Here is a 12,591-nt window from a genome sequence, read left to right as displayed (position 1 = left end):
TTCACTTTGCTCGATCAATAAACACTGTTGTTTTTCACTTGAAATAATGTATCCTGAAAACTAATCAATTTGTATGCTATAAAATGGAAGGAGAATGAATCATCAGGCAATCCTCATAACTATTATTCCTTTCCCGAAGATTGACGGATATAAATTTCCCAAAACTCAGGTTACGTTTTCATAGCTCTACTGTAGAAAAAGAAAGCTTTGAATTCTGGAATATCCCCTCACAATAATGGAATAAACCTTTGCGGAACTACACCGAAAACTGAACTGAACCGGGTCACTTAATTTGAAAAATTCACTAGATATAAATAAATTACTGTAGATATTTATTTGTTATTTTTCTATTAATAATTTCCCTTCAGAAATGAATTGCGTGTAATGTATAAAACGGTTCTTCCTCTTGGGATTCTCATGACGAAAATGAAACAAAATATATTCTGAATTATTCGTGAAGAATGTTTCCATTTTCAACATTGAAATCCAAGGGGAAGAACTGTTGCAGGCTTTATCATACAAAAATCTTAAACTACAGTAGAAATTCGGTCTCAATAGGCCTAATTAATCTTTATTTTGCTAATTTTTTTGTTCTAATGCTTCAAGTGACGGCTTCCCAAAATTAATATTATTCAACCAATAAGCACGGTATTATCAATGATTGGTAATAATACTAAGGAGAAGGATGTTCTTTACTCCGTAGTAGCAATTTCATTAATATTGATGTAAATCTTTCATGAGTATTAAGTCTGTCATGAATGAGAGTTTTTATGATATCAACTGATCAAGTTGATAAGTTGTGAAGGTGATATTGTGGAAGCCATCCATACTGGTTTAAACTGGTAATAAACTGGTTCATCAGAGATTGATAATAGTGTAACAACCGAAACTGGTATCTCGATTTTCAATAAATCTGTGGTTGGATAATATCATAGAGGAAAAATAGCGTAAGCTATCAAAATAGCCTAAAATAGTCTTATGCTATTGTTTCTCTATGATAATATCTAGTTTATTTTATTCATTATTAAAGAATTTTATAATGCTAAACATTGAGAATGTAATAACTATATTAATACTTTTCTGGCTATCATTAAAATCACCAATATCCAACGCCTATGTCTCGTCTAAGTCTACAATTTTCACCTCTCATTCCCTGGCGCAGTTTTAGAAAAAGTTTGAGTGATTGCGTCATTGAGAAATGTCTGGTGCAATTTCAGGCACCAATCGATTTTATCAGTGTCACTGTCAGGCCCGGTTGCACAAAAGCCGGTTAAATTTTTAACCGTGATTGAATTTACGAGAACCAAGGCGTTTTTGAAGATACAGCTTCTCTGATTGGTTCTCGTGTAATTAATCTCGGTTAAAATTTAACCAGCTCTTGTGCAACCGGCACTCAAACTAAACTAAACTAGACTAAACTAGCGACTACATCGCATAAAATTCAATCGTTGATTTCGGGTGAATTTCAGCGAATTCTTGCTCATTGTTATTTCAATTGTTCAATGATTAAATTCCTATCTAAATTCCTGTCAGATATTATCAGTAGACTTGAATGATTGTAGCTGTGTTCTAATGCGTCATTCGTCCTTCTCCCAATAAATACCGTATTTAAAATTATCCGTGGAGGGATAGAAGAACTACAATTTACTATAACTCTGCATAATTGAAATATTCGATTGCTATCACGTACTAAGCTGTGTTATAAGGTGAATAATTTGAATTTTGTTGAATAGTTCTGTAGTTGTAGGAATAACTTCTGCAGCTTCTGATGGTTATTCAGATGGTTATGACTTGCCTATTGCTCTTATAGTAGCCTGATAGTCAATAAGAATGAATCTTGAATATGTGTCATGTTGTTCATTGTCATCCATAATATACTAAATTACTTTTGACACGATCTATCCAGGAAAACATGGCCTTGATCACGTAATTGGATATTTGGACAATAAACAGATTCCGTCATAATAATTCTACGCATATTCAATCTTCAACTTTCTCTTCAGCTCCACTCATATCTGAAAGATAAATCGATTCATTCATTGATATTTGAAGCTGTCCGGCCTGAGGCAACCTACTATAACCTTCACAATCAACATGAAAAGTTGTTGACTGATAAACTAATAAGGCTGTCACCACAAATTAAACAATACATTAAGCGGAGGAATGTCTGAGAAACAAAAGAAATCGTTTTGGTTTTTGCTTCTCTGAATATCCAAGTATCAACATCAATCAACTTGAAAGGTGAACGTTTTTCTTCCTTGCATAGGGGGTTTTCGCCTGTTCTGTTCCTGCAAGAGAAAAATGAGAAGTTGTAAAGGGAATGTTGTAGACTTTTTACGATATGAGTTACGCTAAGGAAGAGCAAATGAATTGTAGTATATGTATTTTTTTAATACAGGCAGAGAAAATCATTCAAGTTACTGCCTCGCAAAAAGAATAAAGGTGGAATTTTTCGCTGGCAGGATCCATAAGGAAAAAGGGTTCAGAGGAAGGGAGAGGAGACCCTAAACGCCAAACACCAAGAGTTGGAGAATAATGCAGGTTCTCTGCAAGAATAAATTAGATTTAAAGCCCTTCTATTTCAGAAAGTGGGTTAGTTCTTACCTAAACGCTCTTTGTGACTTGGTTAGATATGCTATGCGTTGCGAATGCTGGACTATAAAAAATTGTTGCGGAAGCAGGGTAGGAGAAGGAAGATTGGAGAGTGGAAGCGAAGAGAAATAGCGCGCATAAAAAAAGAGAAGCAATATCACAAGGAAGAAAGTGTAGTGATGCTTTCGGGACTTTTTCAAAGCACAATCTATTCTCACTAGGCTATGGGTACTAATGCAATGAAGTCAGGCGTCGGTCGTAAGGCAAATTTTCGCCGTCAAGCATCATCTCTCACTCCCACTCTTTCTCTTTCTCTCATCTCATCGTAGCCCGCCCTCCAATCGCGTTATCTCTTGGGCCACGATTGTGGATTCAAGTATTTTCAGAGCCCAAGTGCTTTGAAATCTGTTCGCGAAAAGTTCTTTCATTCAATAGGGAATCGACGAAATGGAAAATTCCGATATGAAAGGACTGATGGAAAATTCATCCAGCTAGCCATAGAGGGACTAACTCGTCACTCTTATTACTCAATCTCTTTCATTCGAAATGAGTGGTTAGTGTTGATTAAGTAATATGAAAAATCTGTATCGAAAAGTAGGAAGTGGGTATGGGGTTGTTGAATGCAGGATAAAACGTATGCATTTCTGGAATAAGTACTCAATTTAGCTTGATTTCAAAATAATCTATTCCAATAGAGCTCCGACGGAGAATGTTCAGATTAATCAGATTATGTTTTTATTCAATGAAATTGCATTTATATTTGATTCCTCACAATATTTCCCCATTAACTCACAATATTTCCTAATATCCCTCACAATATTTTCGACTGAGTCACTGTAGAATTTGACGATAAATGTGTGTTTTTATTTCATTTTTTTCATAATTTGCATGAAGACGTTGTAAAAATAGTGGTATCCGCGTCTCTGTTGGGGAAAAATCACATCTATCACAACCATCTTAATTTTATCACAACAATTTTAATTTATTTATTTGTTTTGAGTCACTTAACATGAATTATATATTATTAGCACGTTGTCTTGAGTAAGAAAAAACTTTACTTATTTTGCATTGTTTCAGTTGTGTTAGACAAATTATTAGACAAGCTACAGGAGAGAGTATGGAAGGAAACATAAACTCCAACTATTCACAGAGTTGGTGATCAAGGACAATCGAGGGTTTAGAGTCATAGTAGCGTATCTACAAAATTCCGTTTTTTAGCTTATCTGACCTATCTACATAACTTTTTGTGGTCTATTTAGTGACACACACGCTTATCTCATTGTATTAGCCATTGGAAAGATAAGTGGATATCGTATCTACAATCGAGTGATGAAATAAATGACACAAAAGCATATGTTCTGTTACGCTTCTTTGACTTGAACAAAACTGAATGACACAAAAACGTATCTTCAGTTACGCTTCAGTTAGTGACCTACATAATAGCTTATGTGACAACTTACGCTAGTGTGACAGTAACTTTGAGCGCGAAAAATCTCACAAAATCAATGCTAACATAACCTTCATAGCCCATAAGTCTTGATTTAACAAGATAATCAAACTAGCTTCTGTATTTTTTCCTGTTTATGTTTTATTCTGATCAATGATCACAAAAACAGAGGAGATTTTTTCGTGTGAGTTGGCAAAGAAATGCTTGATGGAAGCTGATGATTGTTAGTTGGAAGAAAGTTTATTTATTCATTTATTCATTCAACTTCCAACGGTACAACACCAATTTCACATAAAAATAACATAGAAAAAGAGATACAAGCAAAGAATATATAGATAAATAATAATATACAACAATGAGAAAACATCTATGTGGATAATTTGAAAGACAAAATTAGAATACATAATGAATCATAGTTAACATACAATATTATATATAAGTGAAAAGGCCCATGGAAGTTTACCACAAAGGGCATAAACAAGAAAGGGAACACCAAAATCATACATGCAGGGATCTCTTCATAGTTCTCCTGAGAAAGCCCAAGGACACCCCAAAGAAATCAACGTCAGCTGCAGCAGCCTCACAACCAGAGCGAAGTATTCTAGAAAGCCCACTATTATAGGCATAGGCTGTTGTGTGAGAGCATCTGCGGAAAATGGAACCTTGAGTACAGCCTGTCAGGAATAGCATGAGCTCTAAGGGGCCCCATACACTATGCGATTGCCTGCAGGCCGCCGCCTCAACAGGCGATCGTAAGACCAATATCGCCGAGTTCCATACACTAGCAGTCAATAGTCTGCAGGCGGCCGTACTGAACTGCAGATGACAGCCTGAAGGTAGCACACACTACAGTCCAGTACCTGTAGGCGGACTGTCGGTCAACTGGAACAGGACTGTAGGAGATCCCCAGTTTCTCATCAGTTTTATCATCAGTTTATCACCATGCTCCGTCGGAAACGTTGCGCTATGTTTATTTTGTCAGTTCTAGGAGAACCCCAAGAAAAAAGGGTCTGGGTAAAAAGTTGGCTGCGAGATAGAGAGGCTAGCTCTCATATTTCGTTGCTTCGTGAACTAAGGCTGTCTCACCATGAGGATCTAACTAATTATCTAAGGATGAGTGAGGAAAATTTCCAAAAACTTTTAAATTTGGTTGAAATCAGAATCACAAAAATGGACACTCATTTACGCCAGGCTATCACTGCCGAAGAAAGGTTGACTGCAACTCTGAGATTTTTGGCAACGGGTCAAAGTTTTGAAGATCTGAAGTTTCCCACGCGAATTTCACCTCAAGCACTTGGGAAAATCATACCCGAGACCTGCAGACAACTTTACCTGGTGCTAAAGGATTCTTATTTGAAGGTAAGATTAAATTTAAAAAAAAACTTAATTCATCTTATTATATTTTATTTTGCTTAATTACATTGAAAAGTTATGTAAGCAGATAGTTTATAGTTTATTGTGTATTGAAAAAAATCAGATATTTATTTTAAATGAATTTAACAAAAAGCTAATGCACTTTTCACGAAAACTATTTAATCTAGTGCAACAATATAAATTCAGACAACTGGTTATCAGAGTCAGCGTGAGCAGATTCAAAGTATTCCTTTACTTCCGGTATTCCTGTACTTCCCTCTCCAGTTATCGGACTGAAGTTGTTAGTAGTCTGGAGGTTTTGATCTTGACCAAAGGAGTAGGAAATATTTTTTTCTACTCGACGAACTGGTGTTTGTGGCTGTACGAACTTGAGACCCCGGACATCAGTTTCCTCTTGAAGCTTTCCCTTCACACCATACATCAACACTTTGTTGATTAACATTTCGGCATACAGTTTTTGATCTTCATCCATACGGCGTAATTTGCATGCTACATTGAGCCCAATGCCATCGAACTCATCGTCCTCCTTCAAAGCTTTCACAGCTGCGTCGATAGCATCTTTTCTTTTCTTATGATTGCCCGATTTTTTTGGATTTCCGGATGAAGTTGATGGGCCTGATGAAATATTGTCAGTCCAACTGAGGTTAGAAACTGAGGAAGGGGGTGATACCAGTTGTGATGATGTATGGTTTGAGGTTTCATCCTGACTCTCCTGGAACATATAAATTGAAGAGGAACTTTGAAACGTTATAAATATATAAAACGAAAGATAATATTGTTTTTTAATAACAGCAACAATCTATCTGTTTGTAGGAAATAATAATTTTGAATGAATTGAATCTTTAAACTCTACTTTTTTGTATGATAAAAAAATGTATCAAATTTGATATTGTTGTCAAATATAACATATGATATCACGTAAATTACATAAAACATAATTACATATGATATAATAAGCTTTGTTTTATATTTATTATTTGTTTCAGTTACCAAACTCTGAAGAGGAATGGCAACAGACAGGGAAAGATTTCGAAAACAGATGGAACTTTCCTAATTGTGGAGGGGCCATTGATGGGAAGCATATCAGAATCAAGAAACCTCCAAACAGTGGCTCATATTTTTATAATTACAAGGGGTTCTGCAGTATAGTTTTGATGGCAATCGTTAATGCAGACTATCAGTTCATATACGTGAACATTGGCTGTAACGGCAGAGTCTCTGATGGAGGTGTAATTGAATGTACCGGTTTTTATACAAAGTTACTAAACAAAAGTCTCAATTTGCCACCAAACAGTGCCAACAAGGCAAACCTCAATTTTGTATTTGTAGCTGATGACGCTTTTGCTTTGCATGAAAACGTTCTCAAACCATATCCTCAAAGACAATTGACTTATGACCAGCGCATATTCAACTACCGTTTGAGCAGAGCTCGCAGAATAGTAGAAAATGCTTTCGGCATTCTGTCAAGTCGTTTCCGGATATTTCACACAGAAATCAACTTGAATCCAGAAAAAATAGATTTCATTGTGCTAGCAGCGTGTGCTCTTCATAATTTCCTGAGGAAGGAAGCAAAAGCGTTGTACATGCCATCGAATTCACTTGATGTAGAAGATATTGATAGTGGGGAAGTTATTCGAGGGGATAGGGTGGAAGATCAGCTGGTGGGTCTACGGCAGGGATATAATAGACAAGTTTTGTGTGAAAATGCAAAAGACAATCGTGATAATTACAAGAAATATTTTGTTGGAGAAGGTGCAGTTTCCTGGCAAAACAAATTTGTCACCAATAATTGAAGAGGTCGTTTCCAAAAACCACTATGTCCAAAATCACAATTTTTCAGTAGTACGATTTTTTGTTCCAATTCATATTATTCTAGGAAGTAGTTTTTTTCCATTTCCAACTACGTTCCTAATGATAATAAACATAAAAATATATGAATATATTGAATTTTAAATGAGATATTAATAAATTTGCAACAGTTTTTCCAAACACCAACTATACAAAGTAGCGGCAGAGAAACCTCCGTCGTTTGTAGTTTCTACGTCCATGGACGTAGTGGAGTTAGGAAAAAAAATGTTAGATGGGTTTGGAAAACATAAGACACTCTTTGCATTGTAAATGAACAAGACTTTTAAGATTAATTTTTATTGAGGGTTTTAAGACATACAAATTTCTCATAACCCACTCCAAATGACAGAAAAATAATATATCTTGAGAGTTAATCTATGAAAAAGGACTAAAATAGATTTTTTCACATGAATCATCATTATCAAAAATCAGGATAGTGTAGAGCTACAATAAATAAGTACGATGAAAGACAATTAGTTTTATTTCAAAAACATAAAAAATAATAATGAACAAAAAATAGTTTTGAAAAGTGAATTGATTATCAAAAGCGAACTGATAAAGTCTCAATATATAAAAAATTTACAGGAAGGGCTCTTCTTCATAATATTTATACCGTTTGTGTAAAATCTTGCAGAATGAATCAGATGAAATGTACTGTTGTGTGTATTTGATATAAATTAAAGAATAGAACAAAAATAACTTACGAGTTGTGATTCGTCGCTCCCAATTGTCGCTCTAGTTTCTTCATGGTCGGCTGTAAACAATAGCAAGTCGAAATACCACAGTGATGGGGTGTATGCGTCATCTCCTGATGAGCCTGACTTCGGCTGTTTCACTTTCTTTAGCTCTTTACGGAACGCACATCTCAAGTTATTAATTTTCTTTTTCACAGTGTCAATGGTGGCTGATGGCACAGTTTTTTTATAAAATTTTAATAACTCTCCGTAGGCCTCATCCCGCGATCGTTTATTTGAATAGGTATCGTCCTTCACTTTCCACAAACACGGGTATGCCCGATATAATTCAATAAACGCTGAAATGAAAGGAGGCTTCCCGTCCATCTTTCGTTGTCAGTCCAATTTCGACTGGTGTATGATTTCACGAAAATGATCTCACGCAAAACTGATGGAAACGGTGACAAAGGATCGTGAGCCTGCAGGCTGACTGATAGTGTGTGGTGGCGGGCACATGAGATCATTATCTGACAGGCTCCTGCCTGTCGCGAATCTCTCATCATATCGCCGCCTGCCCGGCGACCACACACCTTCAGTCCTGGTGAACTGCAGTCCAATATCTTCAGATCAAGTGACAAATGTGTGGGCAATCCCGATCTACGATCTTCAGTTAAACTGACAGTGTATGGGGCGCTTAAGTTCAAGATGCGCAGTAGCCCAAAAGAGAATTTCAGTGGTGGGGGAAGCATTTGACTCAGTCACAACTTGACCTCCGTATGGTGCACATCGCTCCGGTCAACAACAAGCTCCAGCCACCTCCCCTCTCTTTGTTTCGAGCGGCCTCCCCACTCTCACTCCTTTACCTCTCCTCTCGCGCATCTCACAGCTCATGCTATTCCTGCCAACCAGTACATTCCTCTTGGAACACAGATGTTAATACTAGCCAGAAGTTCAGGGCAGTCCAAATATCCATCGACAGTCTTGAAAAGAAGGACCAGGTCGTTGTGTTCCCACCTCAGAACCAAAGGGAGGAGATGGAAATGTCCCTTAATCTCCTCCACAGGAACTTCAAAGTACTTGAACCCATCCAGCAGCTCAGCATCCTCACGAAACGTCTCTGCACACTTTGCAGCAGGTTAATCTGGTACAGATGGTATGGTGCCCAGATAATAGAGCCAACACTGGAAGAACAAGAGCCCTAAACAAAACCAAGAGACTCTCGGGAGAACTGAAATCCCTGGTGGACCTAAATATAAAACCAAGGAGAGATCTAGCCTCTCCAGTGATCACACTTATGTGATCCAGTGGGCTAAGAGAATGAGTCATATTCACTCCAAGGTCCTTGAAACTGCATACTCTTTTCAAAGGAATGCCTCTCATGAAAATCAAGTATAGTTGTTCCACGCTTGAAAGACATTACAACACACTTGGTTACATTCAGAGCCATAACAGGGCACCACAAATCAAGGTTGATGAGAGAATGCTGCAGAGATTCATGTCTTGCAATACCCTGTCGAACAACTTGACATCTTCAGAATACATTAGAAACTTGGATGATAAGAAGCTTTCAATGTCGTTCATAAACAAGTTGAAGAGGAGGAGGCCCAAATGGGATCCCTAAGGGACTCCAGAGGGAGCCAGGAAAGGAGATCACATATGACCCTCATATCCGACAATCAGAGTCCTGTCCTTCAGATGGCTGTTCAACCACTTGAGCATGACACATGCACCTCATAACCCTCCAGTTGGGCAACCAGGAGAGGGTGGTTAACTCTGTCGAAGGCCTTTGAGTGGTCTAAATATAGACAATCGACCTGGCAGGCATCCTCGAAGGCACTCATCACATATTCCTGGAACAGGAGGTGGACACAATCCTGCTATGTGAAACAAATACTTGATTTTCACAAGTGCGATTTAGCTTCCATATTCTTGGAGTTTCAGAATATGAATTACCCAGTTGCAAATTTTGATGATAACATTAGAGTTGAGGAACATTTCAGTAATTTCTGTAGGTATATGAGCTTGACCATCAAGAGGTTCACACTCATGAGAAGGGTTCATGTCTCTAGTTTCCCTAAGTGGTTCCATTGAATTAAGAAGATTGATTGTAGCCAAGAAAACTGCTCATAGAAAGTATAAGGCAATTGGTAGTATTCAGCTCTATGAAGTTTTTTGCAATTTGAGGGATCAATGTCGTGTTTTGACAAGGAGGTGTTACAATAACTATTTACTTGGATTAGAGGAATTTGTTCAGACAAATTCTAAATCTTTCTGGACTCATGTGGATGGTTTGAGAAAAGGCTCAGCCAGACCTACTTTTATGAGACAGGACACAAAAAGTGCTGCAACTCCTGTTGATAAGTAGTGTGAACTCTTCGCTGATTATTTTTCATCTATTTTTGTGCAGGACACGGTTAATGTCCCGACATTTGGATTCTGGTTGAAACCAGTTAGTTCCATCCTGCTGCATTACTCCAATCAATATTCAACGCAGATTGAAAGCTCTGGATGTTGGCAGAGGAACTGGGGCTGATGAAATATCCCTTCCTGTAAAAAGGTTTTTCTGTTCTGGCCATTCACCTGGCCATACTGGCTCTGCCTTGCTGAAGCTTGGTGTCTTCCCCAGAGATCTCAAAAACAGTTTCTTGGTACCTATATACAAATCTGGAGATCGAGGTGATGTAAGAAACTATAGACCTATTACAATACAGTCTGTAATTGCCATGGTCTATGAGAGCATTGTTATGGACCACCTGTATTTCCACTTGCATAAAATGATGAGCTTTGGTGATAAATAGCCTATTATATTCATTGAAGAGAGTGAATAGTTTGAAGAGAGTCATTGAGAGAGATTCCAATGTAATTTTAGTGTTATTGTTTCATAATACTATGTGATTTTCAGTCATTCTCACAGTATTTTTATTGTATTTCAGTATTCACTTTTCCAGTCCTTTAAAGAAAATGACGTTGAGAAATGGTGAGTTTTGGTGATAAATATCTATAGGCTGTAGTCATTGAAGATATTAACATTTTCGAGTTTGATTCAAGTGTCATTTGAAGAGGCTGGCATTTTCGAATTTAGTTTTAATGTTATTGTTTCATATTTTCTCAGTCATTCTCAGAGCATTATAATTTCATTTCAGTACCTACTTAATTTTCCAGTCCTTCAATAATGCCGTACCTACTTATTAGGCACCTGTGATTTTCTATACTTTTTATATATTATCATATATTACTCATATTTTGTTATTGAATGTCAATAAACATCTATAACATGGAACAATTTAATAAATTGTTACTATTCATAACTGATCACTCTCAGAATAGCTTATCTCCAGAAAATGATACATTTTTGGAAATTAATTACGATCACAATAGCGTAACTAGAACAAGGTATTTCATTTTTAATTTTATTCAATCGAATTTTCAATAATTCATCGGAATGAATGCACTGGTAGAAGCACAAGATTCATACAACATTGATATGTGAATTCCAGGTTGTTGAAATTAATACAGACCTCAGAAATAGTGAGAGAGTGTGAACTTATAGTTGTTTTTTGCTCTCCTGAAAAGTTGGGTTTTTGTAGATACGCTACTATGACTTTTAACCCTCTTCATCTATCAGTTATCAAATAATAGACTCTTGAAAGATTAAGCCCAAAAGTCTGTTAAATTTTAATCGTGATCAAACACCTCTAAAACCATTCAGAGAAGCCTTTCTTTTAAAGGCCTCTCTTTTTTTAAAAAGCCTTCTTTGATTGGTTTCGTGGTATTTAAACATCAAGTTTCAAAATGACTCTTGAGTCATTCGACTTTAAGAGTCAAGTTATCAAATCGAATCTTGAAGATTGGTTATCAAATTGAACAGATATTCTTGAGAGGGAGAACAAAAAAATTAGAATTGTTGAGAGGTTCAAATTAACGAGTGTAAAATTATTGTGGGTCGACAGTAGCCTATAGCCTACTCTATCTTCCATAGCAAGTATTAGCTATTGAGTGGGAGAACATTTGGTTCAGAGGCGAATAACCATGTAGATGAAGCCTGGAACCGATAATCCTCTATTGACAAACAGAGAACAAAGCGATTAACTGGAGCTGTGATTGGGGAGCGCTTCCGGGAGTCAAGAATATTCAAGCTTGCCGTTCCCGCGCTCAGCACGCACAATCAGCAAATCGCAAAGCAAAGTGAATTCGTTGTTCACAGCTTCCGGCCAGATTAAAGGCTTCAATCCAGCAATCCATAGAACAAACAATGGCGATTTAATTAATAGCATCCCGTCCGCAGCAACCCCGAATCCGAACAGATCTGTGATTCGTTGAAGCCTGTGATTATTGCTGCCGCTCATTTGCAAGCTGACTAAAAGGATTTCACCTAATTACTAAAAATACACTCGTTCTCTGTGGACCAGTTATTAAGAGAGTAATAATTAACCATTATCTAGAGTTCTCGGTTTTCTAGTGTTTGGTTTGCATACAAAGAGAATCTGATTATAGTTTCATACTGGAATTCCCTATGTAATGATGAAACAATGACAAGAATTTTCATCAGATTTTGGGCGGTTCCATAAAATGTCGTCAGTAGTCATTCTCAACACTGTTGACCTTTGCTTGTGACCCCCCCCCTACCAAGAATTTCAAAATTTCAAGTCGTTACTC

General features: G+C 37.0%; 2 protein-coding genes across 3 annotated transcripts; one reads left to right on the top strand and one right to left on the bottom strand.

Annotated features, from left to right (window-relative positions):
• Positions 1–4,731: 4,731 nt before the first annotated feature.
• LOC111059749 (protein ANTAGONIST OF LIKE HETEROCHROMATIN PROTEIN 1-like) lies at positions 4,732–7,971 on the top strand. Of its 2 annotated transcripts, XM_039431137.1 has the most exons (3): positions 4,732–4,829; positions 4,884–5,398; positions 6,400–7,971. In XM_039431137.1, exons 2-3 carry the CDS (start codon positions 4,982–4,984, stop codon positions 7,204–7,206), a joined length of 1,224 nt encoding a protein of 407 aa, XP_039287071.1. In that variant the 5' UTR covers positions 4,732–4,829; positions 4,884–4,981; the 3' UTR covers positions 7,207–7,971. The 2 variants fall into 2 exon arrangements, with proteins under 2 accessions (XP_039287071.1, XP_022203071.1); XM_022347379.2 differs by having other exon boundaries at positions 4,738–5,398.
• LOC111054809 lies at positions 5,427–8,634 on the bottom strand. Its single transcript, XM_039431138.1, has 2 exons — positions 7,966–8,634; positions 5,427–6,125 (listed from the first exon to the last, which is right to left on the bottom strand). The coding sequence occupies exons 1-2, from the start codon at positions 8,320–8,322 to the stop codon at positions 5,577–5,579; spliced, it is 906 nt and encodes a 301-aa protein (XP_039287072.1). The 5' UTR covers positions 8,323–8,634; the 3' UTR covers positions 5,427–5,576.
• Between the last annotated feature and the right edge of the window lie 3,957 nt (positions 8,635–12,591).

This window comes from Nilaparvata lugens, chromosome 6 (genome assembly GCF_014356525.2).
Source record: "Nilaparvata lugens isolate BPH chromosome 6, ASM1435652v1, whole genome shotgun sequence".
In the NCBI taxonomy this organism is placed as follows: domain Eukaryota; kingdom Metazoa; phylum Arthropoda; class Insecta; order Hemiptera; family Delphacidae; genus Nilaparvata; species Nilaparvata lugens.
Note: the sequence above shows the minus strand (reverse complement) of the source record. Positions and strands in the feature narration are given on the sequence as shown.